General features: G+C 44.5%; 3 protein-coding genes across 7 annotated transcripts in view; 2 read left to right on the forward strand and 1 right to left on the reverse strand.

Moving 5' to 3' along the window:
- The window catches only part of LOC106839748 (protein FAM228A), a 90206-nt gene extending 71913 nt beyond the window's left edge, over positions 1–18293 (reverse strand). Inside the window, exon 1 of one of the 2 annotated variants that reach the window (XM_044772028.2) lies at positions 18170–18293. In XM_044772028.2, the coding sequence (XP_044627963.1) occupies positions 18170–18179 (10 nt within the window). In that variant the 5' untranslated portion in view covers positions 18180–18293. The remainder of the gene's footprint in view (positions 1–18169) is intronic. The other variant, XM_044772031.2, reaches the window with a different exon arrangement.
- On the forward strand, positions 11231–17852 carry TP53I3 (tumor protein p53 inducible protein 3). 4 transcript variants are annotated; one of them, XM_014854783.3, is made up of 6 exons: positions 11231–11779; positions 12135–12281; positions 13601–13868; positions 15068–15280; positions 16200–16396; positions 17466–17852. In XM_014854783.3, exons 2-6 carry the CDS (start codon positions 12144–12146, stop codon positions 17646–17648), a joined length of 999 nt encoding a protein of 332 aa, XP_014710269.1. In that variant the 5' UTR covers positions 11231–11779; positions 12135–12143; the 3' UTR covers positions 17649–17852. The 4 variants fall into 4 exon arrangements, with proteins under 4 accessions (XP_014710269.1, XP_070368626.1, XP_044627968.1 ...); XM_070512525.1 differs by having other exon boundaries at positions 11456–11794; XM_044772033.2 differs by lacking the exon at positions 16200–16396 and having other exon boundaries at positions 11646–11779.
- Positions 18257–26961, forward strand: SF3B6 (splicing factor 3b subunit 6). Its single transcript, XM_014854822.3, has 4 exons — positions 18257–18596; positions 21157–21275; positions 26394–26532; positions 26694–26961. The coding sequence occupies exons 1-4, from the start codon at positions 18567–18569 to the stop codon at positions 26781–26783; spliced, it is 378 nt and encodes a 125-aa protein (XP_014710308.1). The 5' UTR covers positions 18257–18566; the 3' UTR covers positions 26784–26961.
- The last annotated feature ends 823 nt before the right edge of the window (positions 26962–27784 follow it).

A 27784-nucleotide genomic window follows, 5' to 3' on the forward strand; every position in this document is an offset into this window, starting at 1 on the left:
CTTTAAAGTCTGTCTTCCCCCACAAAGCTGTAAACTGCACCAGGACAGAGGCAATCTGCTTTGCCTAGCACAGGGCCTGACACACAGTAAACACACAGTAAATATTTGTGGTATGACTGAATAAATGGCAGGCAGAATTTGAACACAGATCCATCAGGCTCCAAACTCCAGAGAGGCATCTGTCAAGAAGGAGAGGATTGATCTGTTCATGAGCACAAATGCTCTCAGGCCAGTGTGAGAGCAGGGGGTCATGGGTCCCGTTGTTTGGACCTCTGGGCCAGGTCCTGAGTTGTGTCAGGCAGCAATGGTGTGCAACCGCCAGGCAGGGACTGAGCCCAGTCTCTACAAGCTGTGGTCTGAATAATGCGCCCCTGAGCCAGGCCAACGCCCTTCCTGGATCCCCTTCACCAGGCAGGAGAGAATCAGAGAGCCAGTTTGCATGACATTCCCCACTGCAAGATCCAGACTCAAGCCAGAAAAGACCCCATGATAGCCAACCTTCTTGTGGAAACTAAGTTCAGAGCAGGAGAAACAAGGGCTGAGATGGCAGGAGGGTCCCCTTGCCCCCTTTTCAGGGTCTCAAACCTCAGCAAGCCATGTCTCCCACCCCAACTCCTCCTGGCTCCCTGACCCCCTGACCCTCCACAGCACTGACAGCCTGGCTGAGAGAGTGACTGGAGAGACCTAGAGGGGCTCTCCCCAGAACAACTATTACAATGACGATCTCTGTAAAGGTCCTGTGGAGCAGCCGTTTCTGGAATGACTGTTATTTGGAGAGACCATTTACATTTTTCCTGTCCTAGAAAGCAAAAAGTACCCTCCTAGCAAACATCCACTTCTCCCTCCAGCAACAAGGACTAAGATTGGACCCCTCTCATCACACCCACCTACCTGTGCACCCCGCTCTCTGCAGAGACAAGGCCAGTATTCCCCGCCCCCAGGAGCCAGCAGCATTTTGGGATTCAAGGCATCTGGACATTGGCAGAACTAGGACGTGGCTGCCCAGGGCGCTGGAAGATTGAGGACCCAGCCATGGACCTGCTGACCGGTGGGGACCAGGCTCAATATGTCATTGTCCTCGAAGGGCTTCTCCTGCCCATCCTGGAGGGACTGTCCCTGCCCTAGGCTGCAGCTATCCTGGAGGCCTGGCTCACCACCTTCCAGCTGCTACCCTGTGTGGGCAAGGAGGCCCCCCACCCCGTGGTCACCCCTCCTACCAGCCCTGCCCTGTCACCTGAAGCTAACTACTGACCCAAACTCAGCCCTCCAACTGCCCTACCCTCAACTCTGAGCCCTTCATCGATGCGCCAACACACCGTCACCTCTAATCCCAGTGCTGAGTGGAACCTGGCCCCCATGGAGACAACTATGGACAGGTTTTGGAGTGTGTGTTGGGGGGGGGAAGATTTGCTAATGGTTAACATCCATTGCCAATCCTCCTCTTTTATTTATTTATTTATTTTTGCTTGAGGAAGATTAGCCCTGAGCTAACGTCTGTGGCAATCTTCCTCTGCTTTGTATGTGGGATGCCTCCACAGCATGGCTGGGATCAAAACCTCCAAAGCCAGGCCGCCAAAGTGGAGCGCCTGGAACTTCAACCACTAGGCCATGGGGCCGGCCCCCAACTATGGACAGTTTTTATGACCAATGTGAGGCCCAACCAAGGTTCTCAGAGTAGTTCCAGCTGCTTGTCCCCACCTTCAGAAGGAAGGAAATTGTCTTTAGGTCCTTCTGCTGGGGTCCCTCACAGGCAGTGAAGGAGACACTCTTGTTCCATTTATCTTACAGAAAAAGGGATAAGAGTAGCCCAGACATCTGTCCTGGGGACTGTCTCTGTCCCAGGAGCTCCCCAGACTCTTGACTCAGGAGCCCCCTTTAGAACAGTTCTGACACAACACACTGTTTGTCTGCTGGATTAATCTTGCACAAGCCCAGCTCTGATCAAGGATCCCTGGGCTCCAAAACCTTTGATGGCTCCTCATACTCGGTGCCCTTTGTGCCCCAGACCCTACCTGACCCTTGGCTTGTTCTCATCACACCCTCAGTGCACTAGGTGGTTCGCTTCCAAAGCCAGTCCTACACCTTCCCACCCCTGAGCCTTTGCTGGCTCGGAGTATGCTAACGTGGATAACCGCAGGAGGTGTACAAGAGGGGGACTCTGCTCATCCAGGCTGGCACCAGAGGTGTGGGCACAGCTGCCATTGAGTTGACCAGGCTGTTCAAAGCCCTCTGGTGACCACGAGCCCAAGGAGAAAACTGAGATGACCTAGCGGCTGGGTGCTGCAGCGGGGTTTGATTATAAGCAGAGGACTTCTCCGAGGAGGTGCCGAAGGCCATACACAGTATGTATGTGTGTGCCTGTGTGGGGGCCTGTGCATTTTGCCAAGAAAGGCCTAGCTGATCCTTACTCCTCAGCTCAACCCTTCCTCTCCCATCCTGCTTCCTCCTCTTCCATAATAATTTCCTCTCCCTTCCTCCCTTGTATTATCTATTGCTGCATAACAAATTACCCCAAAACTTAGTGGCTTAAAACAGCAAACATCTATTATCTCACAGTTTCTGTGAGTCAGGAACCTGGGAGAAATTTAGCTGGGTCCTCCAGCTCAGGGTCAGGGTCTTACAAGGCTGCAATCAAGGTGTCAGCCAGGGCTGGAGTCATCTTGAAGCTAGACTGGGGGATGATCTGCCTTCCAGCTCACTCTTGTGGTTGTTGGCAGGCCTCAGATCTTTGTTAACTATTACGCAGAGACATCAGTTCCTTGACATATGAGCTTCTCCATAGAGCAGCTCAAAACATGGCAGCTGGTTTCCTTCAGAGAGAGCAAGCAAGAAGAAAAGAAAGTGCCCAAGACAGAAGCCATTACTGGCTTTGGTAACCTAATCTTGGAAGTGACGTCTTATCACTTCTGCCATGTTCTACTTGTTGGAAGTGAGTCTATAAATCCAGCCCACAACCAAAGGGAGGGGGGTCACCTAAAGCTATAAATACCAGAAGGTGGAGATCTTTAGGGGACCATCTTAGAAGCTACCTACCACATCTTCCTTCTTCCTCCCTATCATTCCCAACTCCATCTTCTTTCTCCTTCCCAATCCCTTCTCTCTACTGTATCTATCACAAAGTCTGGGGATGGTCTAACTTCTCAGGATAGAAGAAAAATTAATTAGAAATAGAGAGTATAGAGAATAAAAAGAAGGATAAAAATATGTTAATCATAAAGGTTAACATAATAACTGATCAAATATTACATATAATTCTGAGCTTCCTAGCTGCTTCAGAAAAAAAAATATATGATAAAGATTGGGATTCCCACACTTTTAGATATTTGGGGGGTCCCTTGAAGCTCCAGAGGCACCTGTGCCCAAAAGGTTTACATAGCTCTAATTATCAAAAGGAGGAAGCAAACTGACTTCTCAGAGGAAGAACAATGCCATCCTTGCTCTCTGGAGCAAGTACTCAAGGCCTGATCAGTCTGTGTGGATAACTGCCATGAGACATAGTCTTTAGCTTGAGGTCTTCTGAAAGCTGAATGCCTTAGCACTTCTCCCCCTACTCTCTAGGACAACTAAGTGTACCTAGCCTTCCAAAGAACGACTTTCCTTCCCGCTCTGTTTCCTGGCCCACAGGAGATAGGGCAAGACTAGATCGAGGGGGGAGGAGTTGGGGCATCTACCTCCTCATGATAACTAAGCCATTTCTATCTACTACTGATCTTTCCTTTTCAAGATGTGGGTGTCAATGTGATCCTGGACTGCGTTGGTGGCTCTTTCTGGGAAAAGAACCTCCACTGTTTGGCTCCAGATGGTTGACGGGTTCTGTATGGCCTCATAGGGGGAGCAGATGTCAATGGACTACTGCTTTCCAAGCTGCTGTGTAAGCAAAGAACCCTGCAGGCCAGTCTGCTGAGGTCCAGGGACAAGAAGGAAGGTGACAGACGAGGGTAGAGCTGAAAAAGTTCTGGGTACCACCCTTGTGTTATAACCTCCTGAACCTTGGTTTATACAATTCCTGCTTAATTACCCTTTCCTGACATTGACAACTTTCCTTCCTCTGGATGGAACTCAAAGGATCCCTGACCCCTTCCTCCTTCAGAAGGCTCAGTTCAGTCCCTCATCTCCTTTCTCATTTGACTCTGATTTATTGCTCCCTTCTGCCACCCCCAAGATTGACATTGGGATTCCTGTACTTTTAGAGATTTGGAGGATCCCTTGAAGTTCCAGGGGTTTCAGTGCCCAAGGGGATTTAGATTGATTGATGACCTTTCCTCCTCCATGGCTCACTCTGAGCTCCTTGGGCCAGAGATAGTACTAGGATCAGCTAAGTATGATCTGAATTTCCCCTTGGTCACCTTAGGAGCCCCTCAAAGTTGTATGAGGCCAAAGGGACCTCATCTATACTTTTTTTTTTTTCGGCTGAGGAAGATTCTCCTGAGCTAACATCCATTGCCAATCCTCCTCTTTTTTTGTTTGGGGAAGATTAGCCCTGAGCTAACATCTATGCCAATCTTCCTCTATGTTTTTGTACATGGGTCACCGCCACAGGATGGCTGATGAGTGGAATAGGTCTGCGTCTGGGATCCAAACCCGCGAACCCAGGCTGCCAGAGCAGAGCATGCAGAACTTTAACCACTCAGCCACAGGGCCAGGCCCTCATCTATACCTTTTTAACGTGCTGTTTTCCCCTGTCTCAGTACAAGGAAGCGTTTGTGAAGACTTTCACAGAGCAAGTCATCCACTTCTCTTCTGGGAGTGCTGTGCAGCTGCAGCCAGTGTGGATACAGTTTTCACCAAGGCTGAGGTTCAGAGGGCCCAGTCTTGCATCAAGGCCAACTAGAACTTGGGAAAAATTATCCTGGAGATGCCCTGACTCAAACATCATGTGGCTGATGGGGGACCCTAGTCCTATAGGATCTGAGGGGACAGGATCAGGGATATGAAGTATGGGGAGGCCTGAGGCTAGGCTGAGCTGGGCCAGAGGATGGGTTAGAGAGAAATGGGGCCAGGCTACCTGGCAACATTGTTGAGAGAATTAACTGACCACAGAAACATGAGCAGTTTGTTATCTGTAAAATACTTTGTAATGGATGAAGTACTTTGTAGACTATGTGTAAACTATAAAGTGTCCAAATAATAGAAAGCAAATATATAATGACAGACTTTTTTAGTGTTATTTTTTTCTAGGGCCGTATCCTAGGCCTGTTTCACCTATAGATTTGGGGGAAGAAACTAGGCCCATTCCTTCTGGGGTTTCAGGCCAGTTCTGGAAATCAAAGAACTAATAAAGTTGGAGAGGCACTGATCTACACAATAATTGTTAATGGCTATTGAAGCGATTAGGTGAAAAACCTACTGGGGGGACCTTCATAATGAAGTGAACCTACTGACAATACCTGAACCCAGGATGTCTTAACATTATGAAATGAGATTCCACCAGACACACTGTATCTCCTCATGCGATGCAATAAGATTGGCCGGGTGTTAATTGTTGAAGTTGCATCATGGGCACACAGGGGTTCATTATACTATTCTACTTTTAAATCTTTTTTACACTTTCTTATTTATTTATTCTTTTTTTTAAAGATTGGCACCTGAGCTAACATCTGTTGCCCATCTTTTTTTTTCTTTTTCTCCCCAAACCCACCCCCCCACCCCGTACATAGTTGTATATTCTAATTGTAGATCCTTCAGGCTCTGCTATGTGGGACACCACCTCAGCATGGCCTGATGAGCGGTGCTGGGTCTGCGCCCAGGATCCAAACCAGCGAAACCCTGGGCCACCAAAGCAGAGCATGTGAAATTAACCACTTGATCACAGGGTCGGCCCCCTATTTATTCTTAATTGTGGTAAAATATCTAGAACATAAAATTTACCGTCTTAACCATTCCAAGTGTCCAGTTCAGTGGCATTAAAGCACATTCACATTGTTGTGCAAACATCACCACCATCTATCTCCAGAACTCTTTTTATCTTGCAAAACTGAAACTCTGTACCCATTAAACACTAACTCCCTGTTCCCCTCTCCCTCCAGCCCTGGCAACCACCATTCTACTTTCTGTCTATAAATTTGACTACTCTATAGGTACCTGAATATAAGTGGAATCATACAATATTTGTCCTATTGTGACTGGTTATTTCACTTAGCATAACGTCTTCAAGGTTTATCCATGTTGTACTATGTGTCAAAATGTTCCTCCTTTTTAAAGTTGAATAATATTCCACTGAATGGATGTACCACATTTTTGTTTACTCATTCATCTGTCAATGGACACTTTAATTGTTTCCACTTTTTGGTTCTTGTGAATAATGCTGCTATGAACATTGTTATACAAATATCTATTCGAGTTCCTGCTTTCAATTATTCTGGGTATATACCCAGAAGTGGAATTGCTGGATCATATGGTAATTCTATTTTTAGTTTTTTGAGGAACTGCTATAGTGTTTTCCACAGCAGCTGCACCATTTTACATTCCCACCAGCGATGCACAGGGGTTATAGAGTTTTAAATTTATTGCCATAAAATTAGACGTAATTTGACTTTATTCTTCTTTAAATCACTTCTATATTTGTAGTTAAATCTCCTTTCTCATTCCTAATCTTTCAAACTTTGTCTCTTTCTTGTTCCCTAAAACCAACTAACAATAGATTTCATCTATGTTACTGGTTTTTATAAAGAAGTAGCCTTTGAATTTATTTATCTTTTCTAGTTTCTTGTCTGTTTTGTATTTTACTAATGTCAGCTTTTATTTTTATTGATTCTTTTTTCCAGTTTGTTTTGTGTTACTTTTCTATTTTTGTAAATGAATATCTAGTTCCTTCATTTTTCATGTTTCTTTAACAGTGAACACAATTAAAGTTATTCTCTTTTTGTTTATTACTACATAGTTCGTAATTCTCCTTCCTTTACTTTTCTTCTATTTTTTTTTTCTTTTGAGGAAGATTAGCCCTGAGCTAACATCTGCTGCCAATCCTCCTCTTTTTGCTGAGGAAGACTGGCCCTGAGCTAACATCTGTGCCCATCTTCCTCTACTTTATATGTGGGATGCCTACCACAGTATGGCTTGCCAAGCAGTGCCATGTCCACACCCAGGATCCAAACCGGTGAACCCCGGGCCACCAAAGCAGAATGTGTGAAATTAACCACTGTGCCATTGGGCTGGCCCCTCCTTCCTTTACCTTTTAATTTTTCTTTTTAAATTCACTTTAATCCCAGGGTTATCTCAGAATGTGTTTTTTCTAAGTAATTAAGGGATTTTTTTGGGAGGTTAAGGGATCCTTTTTTTATTATTTGTTTCTAATTTCATTGACATGTGATTGAGAAAATATGGCCTGTAAATTCGTGCTTTTTAAAATTTAAGGTTTTTCTTTCATGACAAATACTTGACTAATTTTGTAAATTATCCATGGACCTAAAATGTATATTCTGTATTTGCAAAGTTTATTAAATCAAGCTTACTGATTGCATTATTCAATTCTTCTGTGTCGTCATTAACTTTTTTCTATTATATCACCCAAATTCTGAGAGTGATGTACTGACGTCTTGCACTATGACTACAGTTTTATCCATTTGTCCTTGAATTTCTAATTTAGCTTTGTTGGTTTTATGCATTCAGGCTCATAATTGTTATATCTTCTTCATAGATTCTACCTTTTTAAAGTCATCTGGCAATCTCTGACTTTTAATAGAATTTATGTTTAAATTTATTATAATAATTGCTATGCTTGATTTTATTCTACCACTTTATTATTAAACTTTTTATTTTCACTTTTTCCTTTTATTTCCTTTGCTGGTTTTAAGTGGTTATCATTTCCATTTTTTCCCCTTGTTAATTTGGAAGTTCTCTTGTCCATTTCTTGAGTTTCATAATCATTTCTACATGAATGTACTACATTAGAACATTTCTACTAAATATAATCTATTTCCCCATAAGATTGTATTCCTTCCTCCCTTGTTTTCCCATGAAGGCACTCACCAATAAGGTAAGATCTTTACCACCTTCAACTCCTAGTTTTGCAAAGATAGTTTAGTACATTTAGTGCTTCATTATTATTCAGAATTCCCCTCAAAGTAATTTCTTACATTTTAAAAGTTCTTATTTAGCACTTACATTACACATTCCTGGTCTATCCTTACCCATTCAATTGTTTTTTATCCAATCAGTTTAATTCTACATATTTCGCAAAGTTTGTTGTTTACCACTGTTCCCTCTCCCTCTGTCTCTGTTCTGACATGTTATTTGGTTAGAGTCTTTATTCAAGTACTTACAGATAGGTAACGGGTGATGTGTCTCTGAATTCTTGCATATCCTTAAATATATTTTTGCCCTGACAAATGCAAAATCTTATCTATCTTAGCTAGGTGTAAGATGATTGGGTTGCAGTCTTTTTCTTCTAGTCAATAGATGCTAGCTTACTCTCGTCTAGCTTCCAGGATGCAGATAGAAACTTGACACCATTTTGATTTTTTTTTTCTTTTTGTAAGGAAGATTAGCCCTGAGCTAACATCTGCTGCCAATCCTCCTCTTTTTGCTGAGGAAGGCTGGCCCTGAGTTAACATCCGTGCCCATCTTCCTCTACTTCATATGTGGGACGCCTACCACAGCATGGCTTAGCCAAGTGGTGCCATGTCCGCACCCGGGATCTGAACCAGTGAACCCCAGGTCGCCGAAGCAGAACGTGTGCACTTAACTGCTGCACCACTGGGCGGGCCCCTGCCATTTTGATTTTTTAACCCTTTGTAGATAACTTATTCTTTCCACCTGGAAATTTGTAGAACTAGGAATTTTACAAAATATAGGTGTGTGTTTTTTTCTCATCAATCCATCCTTTACTTCAGCAAACCGTTTCAATTTGTAGAATCTGATCCAGTTTAGGAAAACTTTATTCTGTTACTTCTTGAACTACTGAGTCTTCTTCATCCATTCCTCTTCCTCCTTCTAAAGCTTCTATTCTTTTTTTTCTTGTTTTTAAGATTGGCACCTGAGCTAACATCTGTTGCCAATCTTTTTTTTCTTTTTCTTTTTCTTCTTCTCTCCAAAGCCTCCCAGTGCATAGATGTATATTCTATTTGTAGGTCCTTCTGGTTGTGCTATGTGGAAGGCCACCTCAGCATGGCTTGACGAGCAGTGCCACGTCCGTGCCCAGGATCTGAACCGGCGAAACCCTGGGCCACCAAAGTGGAGCACGCGAACTTCACCACTCGGCCCCAGGGCCGGCCCCTAAAACTTTTATTATTCTCATGGCAGGATCTCCAGAATTTATTCTCAAAGTTTCTCATCATTTTATGAATTTCCATCTCTTTTAAGCTTTTGTTCTGTTGCCTGAGATATTTCTTGACCCTAATCTCTTAAGCCACTAATTCAGGTCTCAACAATGACCATCTCCTTCAAAGCATCTACTGAATTGTTTAATTGGGAAATCTCTTTTTTTTTTTTAATTCTACAAATATTTTTGTAGTACCCCTGAATCTTCTCAATTGCTTCTATTTTTTTCAAGTTTTCATCTGTTCTCTCCAGTTGCTCTATTTTGCTGGGCATTTATTCCATTTGTTCTGACAGATCTTGACTCTGTTGCTGGCTACCATTAGATAAGTTATTTTCATTGTTGGAATACCCTAAATTACCATGGCAGGCCCACAGATGGTGAAAGGGAAGTGGTCTCTACCTTTGTACGCTGGGGGTATATAAGGTGGCAAGAGGACCCCCTGCTTTTTTGACTCCCTGTACTTGCCCAATCTCAGGAGCAGGGAGGGCTCAGCCCACCTATTAAGCTCCATCTGAGCCTCCTGGGGGCTAGAGACCTGGCACACTCCCATGAGATGTTCACCTTCCTACGAATCTCTACAAGTCAAGCTTTTTCCTGGGGTCCACTATTTTCCACTCCTTGTCCAAAAACTCTGATATTTTTCTTCAGATGCTTACCCAGACCAAGGGGTGAGGGTGGGGGAGAAGATGCCCTCTGGAGAATCCTCAGAGGAGAGGCATAAGCAGGGCCCTGAATGAGTAGGCTTTCTCTAGAAAGGAGAGAGAGAATATGACCTTAAGTGCCAGGCTTCTGAGTTTGGATCTTATTCTTTAGCTACCAGGGAGCCAGCAGCAGAGGTTTCCTGTCCTCCCTGGGATATGGTCCTTCTGAGACACCAGAATCTACCTACAAAAGTAGCAAGAAAGATCTATCACACAGGTTCCAGAAAAGGCCTCACATGGACCTTCTCTGAATACACTGTTGGCTTATGTCCCTTTCCTTGCAACGATGGCTTTGATATGGATGGCAACAGGAGGGACAGTGGCTGACAGGCATTTTTGTAAAACAGAAGGCCTTATAAAAATACATAACCCTCTTGGGGCCAGCCTGGTAGCACAGTGGTTAAGTTCGCGCATTCTGCTCCAGCACCCCAAGTTTGCTAGTTCAGATGCTGGGTGTGGACCTACACACCACTTGTCAAACCATGCTGCTGCAGCAGGCGTCCCACATACAAGGTAGTGGAAGATGGGCATGGATGTTAGCTCAGGGCCAGTATTACTCAGCAAAAGAGGAGGATTGGCAGCAGATGTTAGCTCAGGGTTAATCTTCCAAAAAAAAAAAAAAAATATATATATATATATATATAACCTTCTTGCAAAAGGTGTACTCAGCAGAGGGATGTAAATAAAGAGAGAAAGAGGGTTTTGTAATTGATAGGAGAGACTGTTCCACAAAGCAGCCTGCCATACAGTAGAAAGAGCAAAGAGCCCTGGACAAGAACCCAGGAGATCCCAATTTGATTCCTGGCTCTGACACTCACCAGCTATGTGCCTCTTGAAATCAAACTAATCTTTCTATATTTCAGTTTCTTTTTAGTAAAGTGTTATGGAGACCAAATAAAAGAATGCATGTGAAGAGGTGATAAATTATACGCCACTGCTATATAATAAAAAAAAAGGTTACCTATGTTGTTTTTGCACAGGCACACACGTGTGTATTCTTCTAACCCAGTGGTTTCTAATCAGGAGCAATGTCTGGGGATAGTTTTTACAGTCACGACTGGATGGGGGTATTATTGGTATCTAGTGGCTGGAGACCGGGGATCCTGCTAAACCTCCTACAGTCTTTAAACATCCTGCAGACAGTACCGCAGTCTTTCACAACAAAGAAGGATCTATTCCAAAATGTCAAGAGTGCCAAAGTTGAGAAACCCTGATGTAGCCTTTTAACCAGTCAAAACTGCCTCATTGGGCAGCATCTTCCAGGGGCCTCTCTCTCATCCCCAGGAACGTCAAGAGGAAGCGCACAAGTGACAAGGACCCACAACTGCTTTTTACCTTCTCTCTTTTGCTAATGCTCCTCTCTTTTCTCTCAGCAGCACCCTGCTTGCCCACCGTACTCAAGCTGCCTGCCCACAGGAAGGGCAGGATGCCAGACCTGCAGCGTAAATGGGCTGAAAGGCTGCCCTGACTGGGCAGCGGACCGATCGCCCGTCGAGAGTTCAGTTCTAGTTTCCTAGAGTGGGGGAAGTTTTCTCTTCTCACAGTGAGAGCTGGAATCGCATTTCAAGCCAAACCGAAAGGAAGACTAGTTTCTAGAGGTTCAAAGGAAAAGAAAATCTGATTTGCTGTCAGTAACTTTGCACTTTCGACGGGAAGGAGAAGGAAGAGGGGGAGGGTTGGTTCTGCTCAGCCCCACCCCTTGGGCTGTCCATTGGAGTACAGCCGTCCATTGCTGTCGCGGCGGAGGCAGCACCAGGACTCCTCAGGGAGCGCAGGACAGTGCCTGGACCTGGAGCAGCGGAGGCGCCCGGCCAAGCAAGTAACTCACCCACACGTGCGCTGAGGAACAGGGTCGGGTGGGGGAGCCCAGCTCAGAGGGAGTGTAATTGGCCTCATGCTTTTCAGTGTTTTCCTGCTCCGCTGCATCCATCCCTGTACGGCCGCCCACACTCCACCCTGTCCCAATCTGTGTTCTCCGTGTGGGGTCTGTCTGGAGGCTGCAGGGACGTCGCAGGAAGGAGCTTGAGGGCGGGGGCAGGGGCGTTGGTGGGCAGACCTCCCCGAGACGGACCAGGGAGGCCCGTGGCCGGCAGGGGGCGCTGCAGCTTCTGTTGGGGCGCTGGGCTCCCCCAAGAACCCCGTGCTCCTTCCCTTGTTCTACCTTGTGTCCTCAGAGAGTGAGTATGTTAGCCGTGCACTTTGACAAGCCAGGAGGACCAGAAAACCTCTACCTAAAGGAGGTGGAGAAGCCGAGCCCAGGAGAGGGTGAAGTCCTCCTGAAGGTGGTGGCCAGCGCCCTGAACCGGGCGGACTTACTCCAGGTACCCAGGGGTCAGGCAGCAGGTCGGGCAGGGCAGGACTCCAGGGCCTTCGATAAACATTCACCAGAAAGATGAAGGAATGACCTGGGGCGCAGCCAGTAACACTCATCCTTAAGTGTGTGCAGAGTGTGTGCTGGGGGCTCTAAGGCAGAATCAGTTAGCCTCCTTTTACACAAAATACAGGGGTATTTGCAAAACAGAATCCACCCTGTGTTAACCCACAGTCCGGTCAGACTTTCAGATAAGAAGGGAGCTAACCATTTGTTGAGGGAATGTGTGTGTTAGGCTTTGCTCTATCTCATTAACTCCACGGGCAACCTTGTTCACCATTTTTATTCTACAGATAAAGAAACTGAGGGTCAGAGAGGTTTAGCAATACCCCAGGGCCACAATATTAGTAATGGGGGAGCTGTGACTCAAATTGAGGTCTTAGTGGCTCCAAAGTTTGCACTCTTTCCACTCAGAGAGTCCCAGAGCTGGCAGGGAGAAGTACTCTAAGAATTTTCTTTGGTCTGCTATTTGATGCACTAAACTGGGCCAGCTGCATTGGTTGGGGTAATTGAGAAATGTGCACCAGAATCACATGGGGCTCCATTTCAAAATAAGCATGGCCGGGACCCAGCATATGTACACTGAAAAAGCTCCTCAAATGTCCCGATGCACACTCTCTAGTTCAGTCCCTCTGGCCTAGTGAGTGAGTACAGAACCTGGCACTTGATACATGAGAACTATCGTTAAAGAGTAAACATTTTGTTCCTAGTCCGGCTACTAATTTACTTTGAGACCTTGAACAAGGCATTTTTCTGCCCAGGTCTGCGTTTCTCCATTTGTAAAACAGGGGTTTATATGAAGTAAATAGCTAAAAACTCTACCAATTGTGACATCTACTGATTATGTGACCTACACTTTTTTTTTTTTGAGGAAGATTAGCCCTGAGCTAACTGCTGCTGATCCTCCTCTTTTTGCTGAGGAAGACTGGCCCTGAGCTAACATCCGTGCCCATCTTCCTCTACTTTATATGTGGGACACCTACCACAGCATGGCGTGCCAAGCAGTGCCATGTCGGCACCTGGGATCCGAACCGGTGAACCCGGGGCCCCCGAAGCAGAACATGCGCACTTAAACGCTGCGCCACCAGGCCGGCATATACAGTCTCTTATTTACATAAAGCAAATGACCTCTCCTCTCTCTTTTCCTGACCACCAAAACCTGACTTCATCCTGAATTTTCTGAGAAAAAGAGAGGCTATGGGAAGAGGGCCAGGAACGGTGACAGATTTCTGATCATGCTCACCATTTACTGCACCCCTCTCTCTGCAGAGACAAGGCCAGTATGACCCACCCCCAGGAGCCAGCAGCATTCTGGGACTCGAGGCATCTGGATACGTGGTAGAGCTGGGGCCTGGCTGCCAGGGGCAATGGAAGATTGGGGACCCAGCCATGGCTCTACTGCCTGGCGGGGGCCAGGCTCAATATGTTACTGTCCCTGAAGGGCTCCTCATGCCCATCCCGGCAGGACTGACCCTGCCCCAGGCTGCAGCTATCCCAGAGGTCTGGCTCACCGCCTTCCAGCTATTACATCTCTTGGGTGAGGAGGCCCCCCATGGTCACTCCATACAATGTGGCTCAATTCCTTCATGACTCAGCCACCTCAAAATCCAGCAGTCCTCCAGGGCAATTTTGGCCTGGCCACCGAGCCCCAGTTAGCCCCAGCACCTCACCCTACTATACCACCAGTAGTATCAGGTCCTCATACCATTTTAGCAATGGCTTGATGTTGAGGCTGAAAATATGATTAGCAGATAGAAGGCCTGTGCACGTCATCACACTGTAGGCCCAGCAGTAGTCTCAGCTTCTCAAAGTCATGGTGAGCTTCTCTCTGGGAGCCCTAGTACAGCACAAAATGCCAGTCAATCAACTCTTTTATTCTTCCCCAATCCCACTGAGGCCAGCCAAGAGCTCACATGACGGAGCCTAAGGAGACTTGGTCCCTCCCTTTAGGGAGTTCAGTGTAGTTGGAAAGACAACACATACTCAAGAATTAGACAACCATAGAGTTCAGAAGGGTGGCGCTGTCTCTAACTACAATAGAAGCTCAAGATGGGAAAAGCTGGTGTGGGCAAGGGTGGTCAGAGAGGGCTTTCTGGAAGAGAAGGTGGGTAGAGTTGTGATGGACAGAAGGCAGGCCAAAGTGGCCTAAGTAAGAGTGTCAAGGTGAGATCAGCTACTCTGCTCAGAAGTGAAGGATGACAATTATCATTTGTGAAAGATGAGACTAGGACTAGATTGGTGGTGGCCTTGAATGGCAGGCTGTGCGGACTTGATGCAAAAGCTAGTTGAGAACCACTTTACATTTTAAGGGGAAAGTGACATAAGGAGAGCTCCATTTTAGGAGGAGGAGCCTGGTGGCTGTGCATGGTACCTGGATCAGTGAGACTGGCTAGAGGCCAGTTTCAGACTGAAGAGGAACGGGCTCCAGGTGGTGACAGTGGAATGATGCTTATTCTTACTTATTCGGGTATAGGTCAGAGATGTGTGTTTTGCTATTATTTCATAGGTAAAACAGAGATTATGGATGTGGCTGCTAGTAACTGTTTCAAAAGTTGTTTCCCACTTTGACCAGAGGCAATAAGACAAAATAAGAACTGTCAATATGTTCTCTTAAGAGAGCAAGAGATTTGGCATGTGGTGGTCCCAGGGCCGGGTGATCGTGGTAGAATATGCCTGAGTGGAGAATGTGTAGCAGTTGCACAGTAAAGAGGATGGTTCCTGTACTTTCTATCACAGGAAACGTTCAGGCTGGAGACACTGTGCTAATCCATGCAGGATCAAGTGGCGTGGGCACAGCTGCCATCCAACTCACTCGGATGGCAGGAGCTACTCCTCTGGTCACAGCTGGCTCCCAGCACAAGCTTCAGATGGCAGAAAAGCTCGGAGCAGCTGCTGGATTCAATTACAAAGAAGAGGATTTTTCTGAAGCAACACTGAAATTCACTAAAGGTAAACAACAGCTTCTGCAGCTCAGCAGAAATTTCAGAGATGATTAAATAAAATCCTCACCAGCCTCAAGGGTGCCGGTGCGTTGGATCTGTCTTGCCTCTGCTAAATGCACAACAGCTACCCTGGCCAAATTCTAATGCTCTGGCGTTTGACCACTGGAGATAGGCAGGCAGTCTTTAGGACTAAAATGGTTTCCATGTGCATTCTTGTAACTAATATTATTCATACACATCTTAGAAACTGGATAATCACACAGAGTTGGCTTGGAATTACCTAGGACCTCTTCTTCCCAACCAGCCGCTCTACAGTGAATTAACAGGAGGCATGGGGCGGACACCAGTTCGGAGCTGGTCATAGTAGGGTTGGGGTGGTAGCTCCCTAAATGCGTGAGTAGATGTGCATGCTTCTGTATTCCGAAGCCAAATCTGTATATTTTTGGCTCATCCTTTCCATTTTCCCACCGAAGTCAAAAAAGGGAGATGAAACCAAAGCTAGCAAAGCTACGATTCAGACAACCCAGTTCAGACACTTCATAACTTGGATGTGAACAATTGCCTGCCCTGTAGCTTGGTGGGGGGGAGCTCCTCTGTTCTGTTCTCACTCATGCCTGGGTGCCAGTGGGTTCTCTACTTAGGGGTCAGGGGAAATACCAGATCATGGTGTTGCCCCATTTCCCTCTTGGTGTGGCTAGGGATCATAAAAGATGAACTACAGCACACATAGACAATAGAGTTCAGCTCCCCAAACTCCATTTACAACAATGTTTCTACAAACAATGTTTCTAGTTCCAAACTGTAGATTTACCAGTTGCACCTGTATTTATTTATACCCATATATCCACAAATATACCATGGAATCTTATTTTACACCAAGCTTTCTGTGTCTGACTAGCATTACAAATCTGTGTTTCATGTGTAAGGCGCTGGAGTCAACATTATTCTAGACTGCATAGGCGGATCCTACTGGGAGAAAAATGTCACCTGCTTGGCTCTTGATGGTCGCTGGGTTCTCTATGGTCTGATGGGAGGAGCTAACATCAGTGGGCCTCTGTTTTCAAAGCTGTTTTTTAAACGAGGAAGTCTGATCACCAGTCGGCTGAGATGTAGGGACAAAAAGGTGAGTGATGAGTGAAAAAAAACGTGTTATTTAACTATTACCCAGGAAAGTATGATTCCTTTATATCACCCTGAGAAAGGAGTATCTGTCACATCTTAAGTTAGGGAGCCTATGTAGAAATCTGCCCCCTTGTGGATAAATGGGTAACCCAATTTCACAGAACTAATGAAAATTAGTCAATAGAAGCCTCAACATCTTGGCAAGAGCATAGCTAATACTTTATATATTATTTAAACTTTCTAACAGAAGGAACAAAGCCTTGACACATTAGGAAATATTTCTAATAGTTCCAAGACTTTGTTTTCAAAGGCAGAACTCTTCTCAGTGTGCTAAGACAGCCTCTTAGGTAAATAAGGTTAGGATGCCTCTACCTTCAACAGATTATATGTTCCTGAAATCTCTGTATGGCATTCTAGCAGGCACTAGCTTTGGCAATGTTTCCCAAAATAGGGTTTCACACCTGCTAGGGGATAGCAGAGCTTAAACATCCCTTTTGAACTGAGCCTTTGTAAATCCTGTCTGTGGCTGCCTCCTGCTTGAAGCCTTTATTTTAAAAAACAGTCCTTCGGCCGCTGTCATTGATGCTATTTTGTTGCAGGCTTCAGTCTTTTTTTTTCTTCCTTTTAAGATCGGCCCCTGAGCTAACATCTGTTATCGACCTTCTTTTTTCTTCTTCTTCTCCTACTCCCCAAAGCCTCCCAGTATACAGTTGTATATTCTAGTTGTAGGTCCTTCTGGCTCTGCTATGCAGGAGGCTACCTCAGCCTGGCTTGATGAGTAGTGCTAGGTGGGAACCCAGCATCCCAACGGGGGAAACTCCAGGCAGCCAACCAGAGGGCCCAAACTTAACCTTCAGGCACCGGCGGGCCACCAGGCTTCGGTCTTTATCTGGTACAGAACAGAGGTTACATATTTGGGGATATACACATACATGCTGATGGTGAAGTGGTTAGGTTCCCTGTGTGCTTTTCAGATGTGTACACGTTTCAGAGCACAAGGGCCAAGCAGGATGGGGAGTGGCAAGGTAAGGTATCTGCCTGGGCTGATGGTCTCCTTTTCCTTCTTTTAGTACAAGCAAATGCTGGTGAAGGCTTTCACAGAACAAATTCTGCCCCACTTCTCCACCGAGGGCCCCCAACGTCTACTGCCGGTTCTGGACAGAGTCTTCCCCGTGACTGAAATCCAAGAGGCCCATGCGCACATGGAGACTAACAAGAACGTGGGCAAGATCGTCCTGGAGCTGCCCCAGTGAAGGACGAGGAGGCAGTACAGGACACGGCTACCTCAGGCCTTCCCAGAGCAAACGTGGAGAAAACTCACTGTGCGCGGGCAAGAGGCCGGGTGTTGCTCCGGGCCCGCGTGTAACCCACGGGTCCCCCCCCCCACCCCCGGCCTCGTCACATGATGCGTGCAAAGCCGGGCTAAGGAAATAAAAGAGAGAGTGGATTTGAAAGCCGGTGGCCGGCTCACTATGGCGGCCCCAGCGCGCGGACCGAGGCCGCCCGGGCGGGGCTGAGGTGGGCGTCGGGGCGGGCGTCGCCGCGAGGGTTACAGGAGAGGCCCGATGAGCTGATGCTCCACTTTCGGGGCTGCGCCGAGGCCGGAGGGGTTACGGATAGGATACACAGTGGGCCACCACATAACCAGCCAGAAGGCTGTAGGGCTGCATTGCGCGCTGAAAGAGGATGCGGCCCACCCCCAACTCCCTCGCACCAGCCGCGGTCGCCGCGGTCCCACGTCCCACGCCAGGCCCCGCCCTCTCCCGCAACTCACCTGGGCACATCCCCGCCGCGCCCGCTCTCCTCAGGCCCCGCCCCCTCCGGCCAGCTTCCTCTGCTCGCGGCCACCCGGCCGGAACACCTCCCCTTCTGAAGGCCAGGCCCCGCCTTTTCCGGTCCAGAGCTCGGAAGCGGCTGGGACCCTTGACTTTCTACCTTCCGGCCTGCGTTTTACCTCAGGCTCGTTGTGCCCGGAGTCTTTCCGAAAGAAAGTATACGTCAGCACGTCTCGGCGTGAGACGGCGACATTCCGACGCGTTAGAAAGCTTCCGGCGGAGGCTGGACGTTGGTGTCCCGTATCTGACACCTTGTTGCGCTCGAAGCTGAGCGAGCTCCGGAGGTGTTCGGAGGAATTCCAGTATTTGCTGCGGTAACCTCATCAGCCCGCCAAGATGGCGATGCAAGCGGCCAAGAGGGCGAATGTGAGTATCGAGGCTTCTGCCGAGGACGGGGAGGGCTTCGCTGCTGGGCTTTCTCAGCGGCGTGGATCTGAGCATTCTCGCCCCTCCCCGGCCCCCAGGGCGGGGACGCCGAGCATCTACTATCCTATCCCAGGGGATTCCATCCCGGCCCGTCCTTATGGATGTGCTCCTTGAGCCACACTTCCGCCCTGCCCCTGTGGAGAGTTCCTTCAGTCTCTAGCCTAGTGTCAGTGATACTGTTAGCCTGAGCTTTTGTTGCTTGACCGCACTTAGGACCTGGCGTCGGGATCTTCTGCTCGCTGCAAAGTCAATAGCACAGATGAGTCCCCAGTAAATAATAGTTCACAGGCAACTAGAGCCTCGGATTCTCCTCGGATCATGCAGCTTTTTGGATCTTCATTAATGTTTTAGTTCAACATATTTTTGAGCACCTACCATGTACCAGACTTGCGAGATAGGAATCAATTCATCAGTTATATTTATTGAATACTTGCTATACGCCAGACACTAGTCTACGTTTTGGGGATTCTACAGTGGATAAAGCAAAAATCCTTCTGCTTAACATTCTAGTGTTAGAGTGGGGAATTATAGAAACATAAAAGAAATTGTGTCAAGAAAGAGTGGTCAACTGTAAGACGCTGAGAGGTATAGTAAGATAAAGGTGGATAATTGGCCATGGTGAGATGGAGAATTTTGGTAACCTTGATGGTCATTTCGGTGGATGAAAACTTGGTTGCAGTGGGATGAAAAGAGTGTGGAAGTTGGGAAAATGGAGACAGCTCTTTCCACAGGTTTTCATGTAAATAGCAAGTAGAGAAATTGGATGATAGTTTAGTTTTTTCTTTTTTAAGATGTGTGATTTGGTGTATTCATATGCCATTGGGAATGATCCAGTAGAGTGGAGAAACTGATGATATGGGAGAAAGATGGGTTAAGTTCAGGAGTGAAGTTTCGAGTAGGTGAAGGGTGGCATAGTAATGAAAGGGAAAGTGGTGGATATGGCTGAATGTAGATTGGTGGGTTTAGTGATACAAATATAAGGCACTTAACATTTGGTTATATCTATTTTCTCTAAGAAGCAGGAGCGAAGGTCATCTCCTAGGATGGGCAGGCAAGACGATACAGTCCAACTTGGATGTTAGAGGGAGTGGTGGTAAGGTTTGAGGAGAGAAGACGAAGTGTGATACAGTGTCTTGCAGGGTGAGAAAGCAGATTTACTAGAGAAGTCTATTAAGATTGGCAGTGTTGATCATCTGCTTGAACTTAATCTTGAATCTTAAAATCTAAAACTTTATTGTACTTATTTGCTTGCCATTTGTCACCACCACTAGTTTGAGGGCAGAGGATAAGTGTCTTAGTCTTTCATTTATACAACACTTAGATTAATGCCTGAAATCGTTGCCAGTGTAATAGTTATTAAGCGCATTAATGTCCAGTATGAAATTGAATATGTTAATCAGGAGCACAGGAGTGAAATCTGGACAAGCAGTACATGTTTCAGAATCATCAACTTACTGTAGAAACCATGTGTGTGGTTAAGAGACCAAAAAGTACAGAGTTACAGGAAGTATACAGAGAGTCAAGAAAAGAAGTCTGAAGATAAAACGATGTGGAAGAGCATATTTTAATGGCAAAGATGACTGAGAAGAACTAGCCAGAAAGTTAGAAGGAAGCCAAGGAAATAGTGTCAAGAATAGTCGAGAAGGTAATAGTCAAGTGTCAGAAGCATCGGAGAAGTTAAGTATGATGAGAATTGAGCACTACAATTAAAAGGTCTTAGGGAGCAAAAGCACTTGAGCGGAGTGCTGGGGCTGGGGTGGAAGCTAGATTGTGGTAGGTTGATCATTGTCAATCTACACTTCCTCTTCCCCAATGCTTGACTGAAAAAAAAAAAAGCAAGATAGGATAATAAGTAGGAAGCCAATAAGTCCAGGGAAAGCAGACACCTTGTCTTTTTTTCCTTCACTGTGTAATCCTAATACCTAGCCTGGTGTATACATAAAGAAGGCACTCAGTAAATATTTGTTGAATGAATGAATGAATGAAGAGGGATCCAAATAAGTATTTTTGTGTGTGTGTAAGGATTGGCAGGACATAAGCAACTGCTCACTTGAGGAGTAGAAGAAAGCCAGTGGTGAGGGAAAGGCTGTAAATTCTAGAGAGGAGATTGTTGATGGAACACATTCCTGAGAAGACCAGAGAACAGTCATCAGCGGGAGTTTTATTGTCTAGCAAACAGGAACAGCTCCCTTTGTTCTTTCCCCTCACAAGTCTGAGGCACTAAGGACTTTTAAATGAGGCGGAAATCCTTGTTGAGCTGTAGGATTGAAAGGCTGGGTGGTATAGGAGCCCCTTTCTTAGTGCCTACAACTAGTCTTCCCTCAAACCAGTGCTCAGTTGCTTTTCCACAGAGCATGCCATTTTCAGTAATATCAGATTATAATTCTTATTCCTGGCTTTTTTTATTATATATTATTTTCTTGTGTATCATTGAGATTTTTTTTTAAGCTGTAGCACTCCTGCCCCTTATTATAATGACAATACATCTGTCTCATTTTAGATTCGACTTCCACCTGAAGTAAACCGGATTTTGTATATAAGAAATTTGCCATACAAAATCACAGCTGAAGAAATGTATGATATATTTGGAAAATATGGACCTATTCGTCAAATCAGAGTGTGAGTCTTACTGAGACTTGAAATGTCATTTAAAGAAAATGATTGCGTAATCTATAATCTCAGCATTATAGCTGACAGTGGGGCCACCATGTCTGGCTTCACAGGCTGTGCAGGGTGGCAGCCCTAAGCAAAAGCCTAGAGACTAACAGATTGAAATCAGGGAAATGAGATTTTTTTTTGTAGGGAAAAATACCTACTGAGGCCCTCGTGATCCAGCTCGCGGAGAGCCAAAAGCAGTAGTTGAGAAATTATAGAGAGCATGAAGTAGTGGTCAGTGGTTTCAGGGGAATGGATGGGAAGAGAAAGAACTAAGATTTATTGCATACCCACTATTTGTAAAGTCAAGTACTATACTATGTTTTTTATATGTGTTAAGTTGAATTTTCTCAGTAGTCTTCACTGTCTCCTTTACTGACTCCAGAGTTTCTGGATAAACTGAGGTAAAGGGTATAAAAGCAACTGAGAAAAATGACTTTTTTCAACTCTTGCTTTCTATTGAAGATTTTAAAGTGTAGGGGGAAATAATTACAAAAAGAATTCATGTTTAAATTTAATGTCAAGATTGGGTTTCATACCTTCAAATGATATTTATTGAACACCTACTAAATGCCATTTGTTGTAATAGGTACTTTTATTTGCATCACCAACACTACAGCCCTGTGTGGAGGTGATACTGTGTCTGTTATACGGGTGAGACTACCAAAGCCCAGAGATTAAAAGTACGTTTCTAGCTTCACACAGCTAGTTAGTGATAAAATCTTCTGATTCTCAATTGAATTGCTACACAGTACCACAGCTGCTATCACTCTAACTAGTATAAATGGGCTGATTACCTGAAAGTCCATCTGAGGATTTCTAAGGTTTTTATTTTTAGTTGGACTATCTCTCTATTAATAAATTTTCTTTTATGACCTGAGAGCTCCTTCTTGGCTTTTAGAACTCTGTGAGATCTTGAGGACTCTCCTTGTGAATGATCACTGTTCCTCCAAAAAGTAAACCAAGAGCTGGAAATAGATCATCGTTGGTACTCTAATGGAGATGAAAATGAAGCCTTAGAGACCATTGTCCTTTTTAGGAAGTCTCACTCCTTCCAGTATTGGGTAAAAGCTTTGGACCTTTTCCACAGAAGAATACACACAGCATTTTGTCTATGATTACAGGGGGTACATGGACTCTAGGTTAAGAAACCCTGTTCTAGACGTACAAGGTGTACAGAAGATTCCCTGATTTGGGGATCAGGAGACAAGATCTTCTTAAGGCCCTATTACTAGCCATGTGACCCTAGACACATTGCCTGGCTTTTTTGGTTTTCTGTTTCCTCACATGTAAAATAATCTAGATGGACAGCACCTTTCAGCTTTTAACATGGAGGTAGCATGATAAATTTACTGGATTGGTTATAAGACCTCAATACTCAAGGGGTACCTGCCAGACATGTGAAACTGGGCAAAATGTTTAACCCCTCTGGACTACAATTATCTATGAAACACAATCTCCCGAAAAGAATTTTTGTGAGGATCAAATTAGACTGCCTGTGAAAACACTTCGTCATTGAGTATTTCCTTCCTAGTGTGCTAGCCACCCCTTCTCTTTGCTCTCATAGCACCTTCTATGAACATCTCTTCTTGGTGTTCACTTACGGTTTTGCTGTCATCTGTGTACTCACTTCTCTCTCCTGCCATCCTGTGAGCTTCTCCAGGGCAGGTACCATATATTGTTTTTGCTTTGTGTTGACAACTCCTGTGCCTGATACATGTTAAGCACCCAATGTGTATAAGTAAATGAATAATGTAGAAAATGCTAGTGTAGTTGTGATTAACTTATCAAAGTATTACAAAATTTATTGATAGTTCACAATTAAGAGATGCCTGCATCAGTGAAGTTAGAGGATGTTTCAGAAAGCCAAGACAAAAGGACAGTGATAAAACCGTGGCATCTTTAGAAGAGTGTAGAGAAGCTCAGAGCCTTTGTACTTGCAGTTCCTCCGTCTGGAATGGTTTTCACCTGGCTCATCTCATATCTGGCTCCTCATTCTTAGGTCTCAGCTTCAGTGTCAGAGAGGCTTTCCTTGACCAGCCTATCTCAAGTAGCCCCCTGTCCTCCCATTAATCTCTGTCACTCAAAAGAGTATGGAGGATGTTAATAATGATCATAAAAACACAGTGTCAGAAAAAAGACAGTGGCAGAAATAATTGACTGTACTATCGCTAAGGGTGCCAGAGTAAAACTAAAGCCCCAAATGTAAAAAAAAAAAAAGTTTTCATCACTGCTCTCTACTTCCTTTATAATATTTCTCATGAACTATAATTATCTTATATTTATTATTTAATGTCTTTCTCCTGCTCGAAAAAGCTCCTTGAAGGGGAAGACTGATGCTTGTCTTTTTTCACTATTGTATTTCCAATGCCTATCACATAGAAAGAACACAATATATATTTGTTGAATAAATTCATAAAAGTTTGTTGTGCAGAAACTTGGGTCTAAATTATAGATAAAGAGGTGTTTTCTCTTCCATAGGTGTGATCATGCTTTATAGCATACTTGGCACCTAGCACCAGGGTGACTGACCTTCCCAGTTTGCCAGGACCAAGGGGTTGTCTGGGGTCATGGACTTTTCAGTGCTAAAACCTGGACAGTCTTGGGCAAACTGGGATGATTGGTTTCCTCACCTGGCATGTAGTGGACACTCGGTGCTTTGAACTTTTTAAAGCCCTTCCATGCTTGTTACTTCTTTTAATTCTTAAAACCACATGTAAAGGAGGGCAGGTGATAGAGCCTGATGTTACTGTTTGACACCTGAAGCAACTGAAGCCCAGAGAGGTTAAGTAACATGATTAGGTTTTCTTATTCCTACTCTAATCTAACCACCGATGGAGAAAATAATGTTGGCTCTGTGCCTAACATTTAGTAAGTACCAAGTACATGCTTTGAAAAATTAAAATTACAATGTGGTTCTCAAGATATTAGGTTGATAATTATGGGCTAGGCCACTTAAGATGGAGAGTCTTTAAAATGGGGTTAGTGCCCATCCCTGTTCTACTTTCTGAGAAGATGCAAGAGGAAGAGAGATGCTTTTGTTTTGTTTTGTTAGCTTCCTGGAGAAAAAATGTGTGAGAGAATGGATAGGAGAAAGTGGATCTCCACCCTTCAGATGCTTATTAGCACTTGCTGTATGCATAGCACTGTGGGAGTAAAATGAAATATAAGACTGTATTTCCCTTAAGGCAGTTAAAATCTTGTTAAGTTTTTTTTGTTTTTATTCCAAAGAGAAAATTAGGTAGACTTTTGGGGGAAATCTTTGGGACAATGTTTTTTCCTTTGGGTAGTCCCCAAGTTTCATACCTAATGCATTCTTGAAAATGATTAAAAGTTAAATGTCTGAAAGAACAATACTTAGGAATACTAAGTGCTATTCCCAGAGAGTAAAATGTAAAATGCCTCATCAGGCCCATGCAGCCTGACAAAGTGAGAGCATTCAATGACACTGGCACCCTCCAACCAGCCCAGCACCCTATACCTATCCATTCCTCTTTTATAGGAAGCACAGGCTCTTGGCTGGGACCCAAGACTGCAGGCTCATTCTAGATCAAATCTAGGCAGGTGCCTCCCCGTCTCATGGGCCTATTGCCTTTCCTTAACCCTATGCGGGGACTATGGCAGACGGAGTGTCAGCCCACAGTCTTAAGCCTTATGCCACACTTGCACTGTGTGGCTGGAACACAGATGGAAGCAAGGGGTCCATGTTTATCATATCACAGCATAAGTTGAGTGGGTCCTGTGCCTATTGTCCTCACAAGCACATGGCCATCTGCTGCCTGCAGTTTGTTGCTCCTCACACTTCCCTTCCTCCTCCCCTAATGGAAGCTGGTGAGGTGAGGAGAGCATGTGGCAAGAAACACCTACCCAAGAAGCAGCCCCATATCTGAGCAAAGTCCAGCTTCCACTTCCAGCTGCCTTCCAGCATTCTACTCTGGCTCGCAGATAACTACACCCACAAGTACACTTCCACCACAGTCTCTCCAGAAGCCCAGTCCTTTTCCCCAGCCAAATGGAGCTGTGTAATGCATGAGAGCGCAGACTGTATTAAAAATGAATGTATGAAAGTAGGGGGCTGACTATATTGCATTTTAAAAAGGCAAAGAACCTAAGAAAAGTGGATGAAACTACATTAACTCTCTCTTTATATTAGAAGACATCCTTTCCTGACCATAAAAGATGATGGTTGACTGTTTTCTTACATATATGTTATTTATAATTTTACCATATTCCTGGTAGGGGCTTCCTTCCCACCCCACCCCCCAAAGACACAAAATAGGTTTTATTTCTATGTATTTGATAAACTGTTATCAAATATTGCCTAGAAACATTTATTTCCTACATTGATGGAGATCTTGCCCTTTAAGAATTTTAGGGTTGAAAAAGAAAATCTAAATTTTTAGAAACAAGGGCCTAGTTTCTAGGTTATAGTGTGGTAAATAAAGTATTGGTTCTGTTGCATAAATGCACAGTAAGAAAAAACCCATTCTAGACATTGCTAACTAATAAGAACCATCACTCCTGGGGCCGGCCCAGTGGCACAGCGGTTAAGTGCACACGTTCTGCTTCGGTGGCCCGGGGTTCGCCGGTTCGGATCCTGGGTGCAGACATGACACCACTTGGCAAGCCATGCTGTGGTAGGTGTCCCACATATAAAGTGGAGGAAGATGGGCACAGATGTTAGCTCAGGGCCAGTCTTCCTCAGCAAAAAGGGGAGGACTGGCAGCAGATGTTAGTTCAGGGCTAATCTTCCTCAAAAAAAAAAAAGAACCATCATTCCTAAGTACTGTACTTTTCAGTGTGAAACTGAAGATTGGTTCTTAGTATGTGAAGTAGGAAAGTAGAACAGTAACATGAAGACGGAAGGTTCAAGCTAGTCTTTGCTGCTGTTGCTTTAGGAGCTGTATTAGTATTCTTGATATAACTAAGTCTAACCTGTAGCCATTTAACTTAAAATGAAAACAAAAATTACCTAATTCAAGGAATTACAGGCTTATCCAGCATACCTATCCATAATGTTTATTTCCTTTAATAGTTTTCAGGTAAATGTGTATTTTAATTAAGTCTGATTCAACTCTTCAGGGGAAACACACCTGAAACTAGAGGAACAGCTTATGTGGTCTATGAAGACATCTTTGATGCCAAGAATGCGTGTGATCACCTGTCAGGATTCAATGTGTGTAACAGATACCTCGTGGTTTTGTACTATAATGCCAACAGGGTAAGTATCGCGATGGTTTCGTCACTCGGGGATCCCATGTAAGAATTAGTGTAGAACTGTACCATTAGGGGAGATGTGTACTCAGTTCTACGTAGTGCTGTTGGTGAAATTCATTTGACTGCAGATCAGTAACTGTTAACTTTGGTGCTTACCACTTTCAGGCATTTCAGAAGATGGACACAAAGAAGAAGGAAGAACAGTTGAAGCTTCTCAAGGAGAAATATGGCATCAACACAGATCCACCAAAGTAAAAGTTTTCTGCATTTTCATTTTGGACTAAGACCCATGAGTGGCAACCACTTACCCTTTTTATGTTTTTAATTAATACTGAATATTGTGATTTTTTATTTGAGATTCAAAATGACCTGCTTGAAACTTTGATATATGTTAGAATATATTATGTTAATAAACCTGTAGCTTACTGTAAAACATGCCAGTGTTTTCTCTTGAACTTTCCCTTCCTGTTTGATACCAGAAAAAAAAAAAAAAAAACCCAACGATTGAACCATATCAAGAATTGTTCAGTGGTAGGTGGTCCTAAAGACTGAGCTTCTTGAGGACAGGGACCTTTTTGTATTCTTAATGCCTTCACTGTCCAGTCCAAGTGCTGAGCCATCAAAGGAACTTGTTAGAGTATTGTCATTTATTGACTGTCTATTAATAATGAAATCTTCATAACAAGTCAGTGAAGGTAGGTATCTCCATTTTGCAGATAAAGAAACCAAAGCTTATCACGTTGTTTGAATGAATAAAAGGCCTACATAAAAAGTTGCTGTAACGTCAACCAGGTATTAGCTACAAGAGTACATTTGAATAATACTGCTTTACCGTTAACAAAACACCTTTGTCAATATGGGCTACCCTTGTCCTTAGAACAGAAGTCTATTTGAGAAATGGCCATTCAGATGACAGCACATTGTTAGAAATTTGAGAGCAAGCTGCTTGGGTAGTGGTGTTCGTTGTTATGTGTCTAAGATTATATTTATGTAGTCTTTCCCTTTAGTTAATAAGTGTCTGTGTATATTTTGGACGTTAGGTCATAGTATATCTTTGCCATAAATAAAATACTTAATGCTGCTTCTTATAATCATGACCTCCCATGGCATGGAAATAGTATGGTTATTGCCACATTCATCATAGCTTGGCAGCTTGGAGGAAATAGCTATAATTTTCTTTTTATAGTTTAGGCATGGGCCAAATGGAAAAACATGGACTAATTGTTTTATATATAACTATAACCCAAAATTAATTT

This window comes from Equus asinus, chromosome 6 (genome assembly GCF_041296235.1).
Source record: "Equus asinus isolate D_3611 breed Donkey chromosome 6, EquAss-T2T_v2, whole genome shotgun sequence".
Classification (NCBI taxonomy): Eukaryota; Metazoa; Chordata; class Mammalia; order Perissodactyla; family Equidae; genus Equus; species Equus asinus.

What these genes read in the sequence shown, in the direction of transcription:
- TP53I3 (XM_014854783.3), top strand. Translation starts at nt 12,144, where the DNA reads ATGTTAGCCGTGCACTTTGACAAGCCAGGAGGACCAGAAAACCTCTAC. An exon ending in AACACTGAAATTCACTAAAG is followed by an intron (nt 15,281 to 16,199) that starts GTAAACAACAGC and finishes TTCATGTGTAAG; the next exon opens with GCGCTGGAGTCAACATTATT. An exon ending in TGAGATGTAGGGACAAAAAG is followed by an intron (nt 16,397 to 17,465) that starts GTGAGTGATGAG and finishes TCCTTCTTTTAG; the next exon opens with TACAAGCAAATGCTGGTGAA.
- SF3B6 (XM_014854822.3), top strand. Translation starts at nt 18,567, where the DNA reads ATGGCGATGCAAGCGGCCAAGAGGGCGAAT. An exon ending in AAGCGGCCAAGAGGGCGAAT is followed by an intron (nt 18,597 to 21,156) that starts GTGAGTATCGAG and finishes GTCTCATTTTAG; the next exon opens with ATTCGACTTCCACCTGAAGT. An exon ending in CCTATTCGTCAAATCAGAGT is followed by an intron (nt 21,276 to 26,393) that starts GTGAGTCTTACT and finishes TCAACTCTTCAG; the next exon opens with GGGAAACACACCTGAAACTA.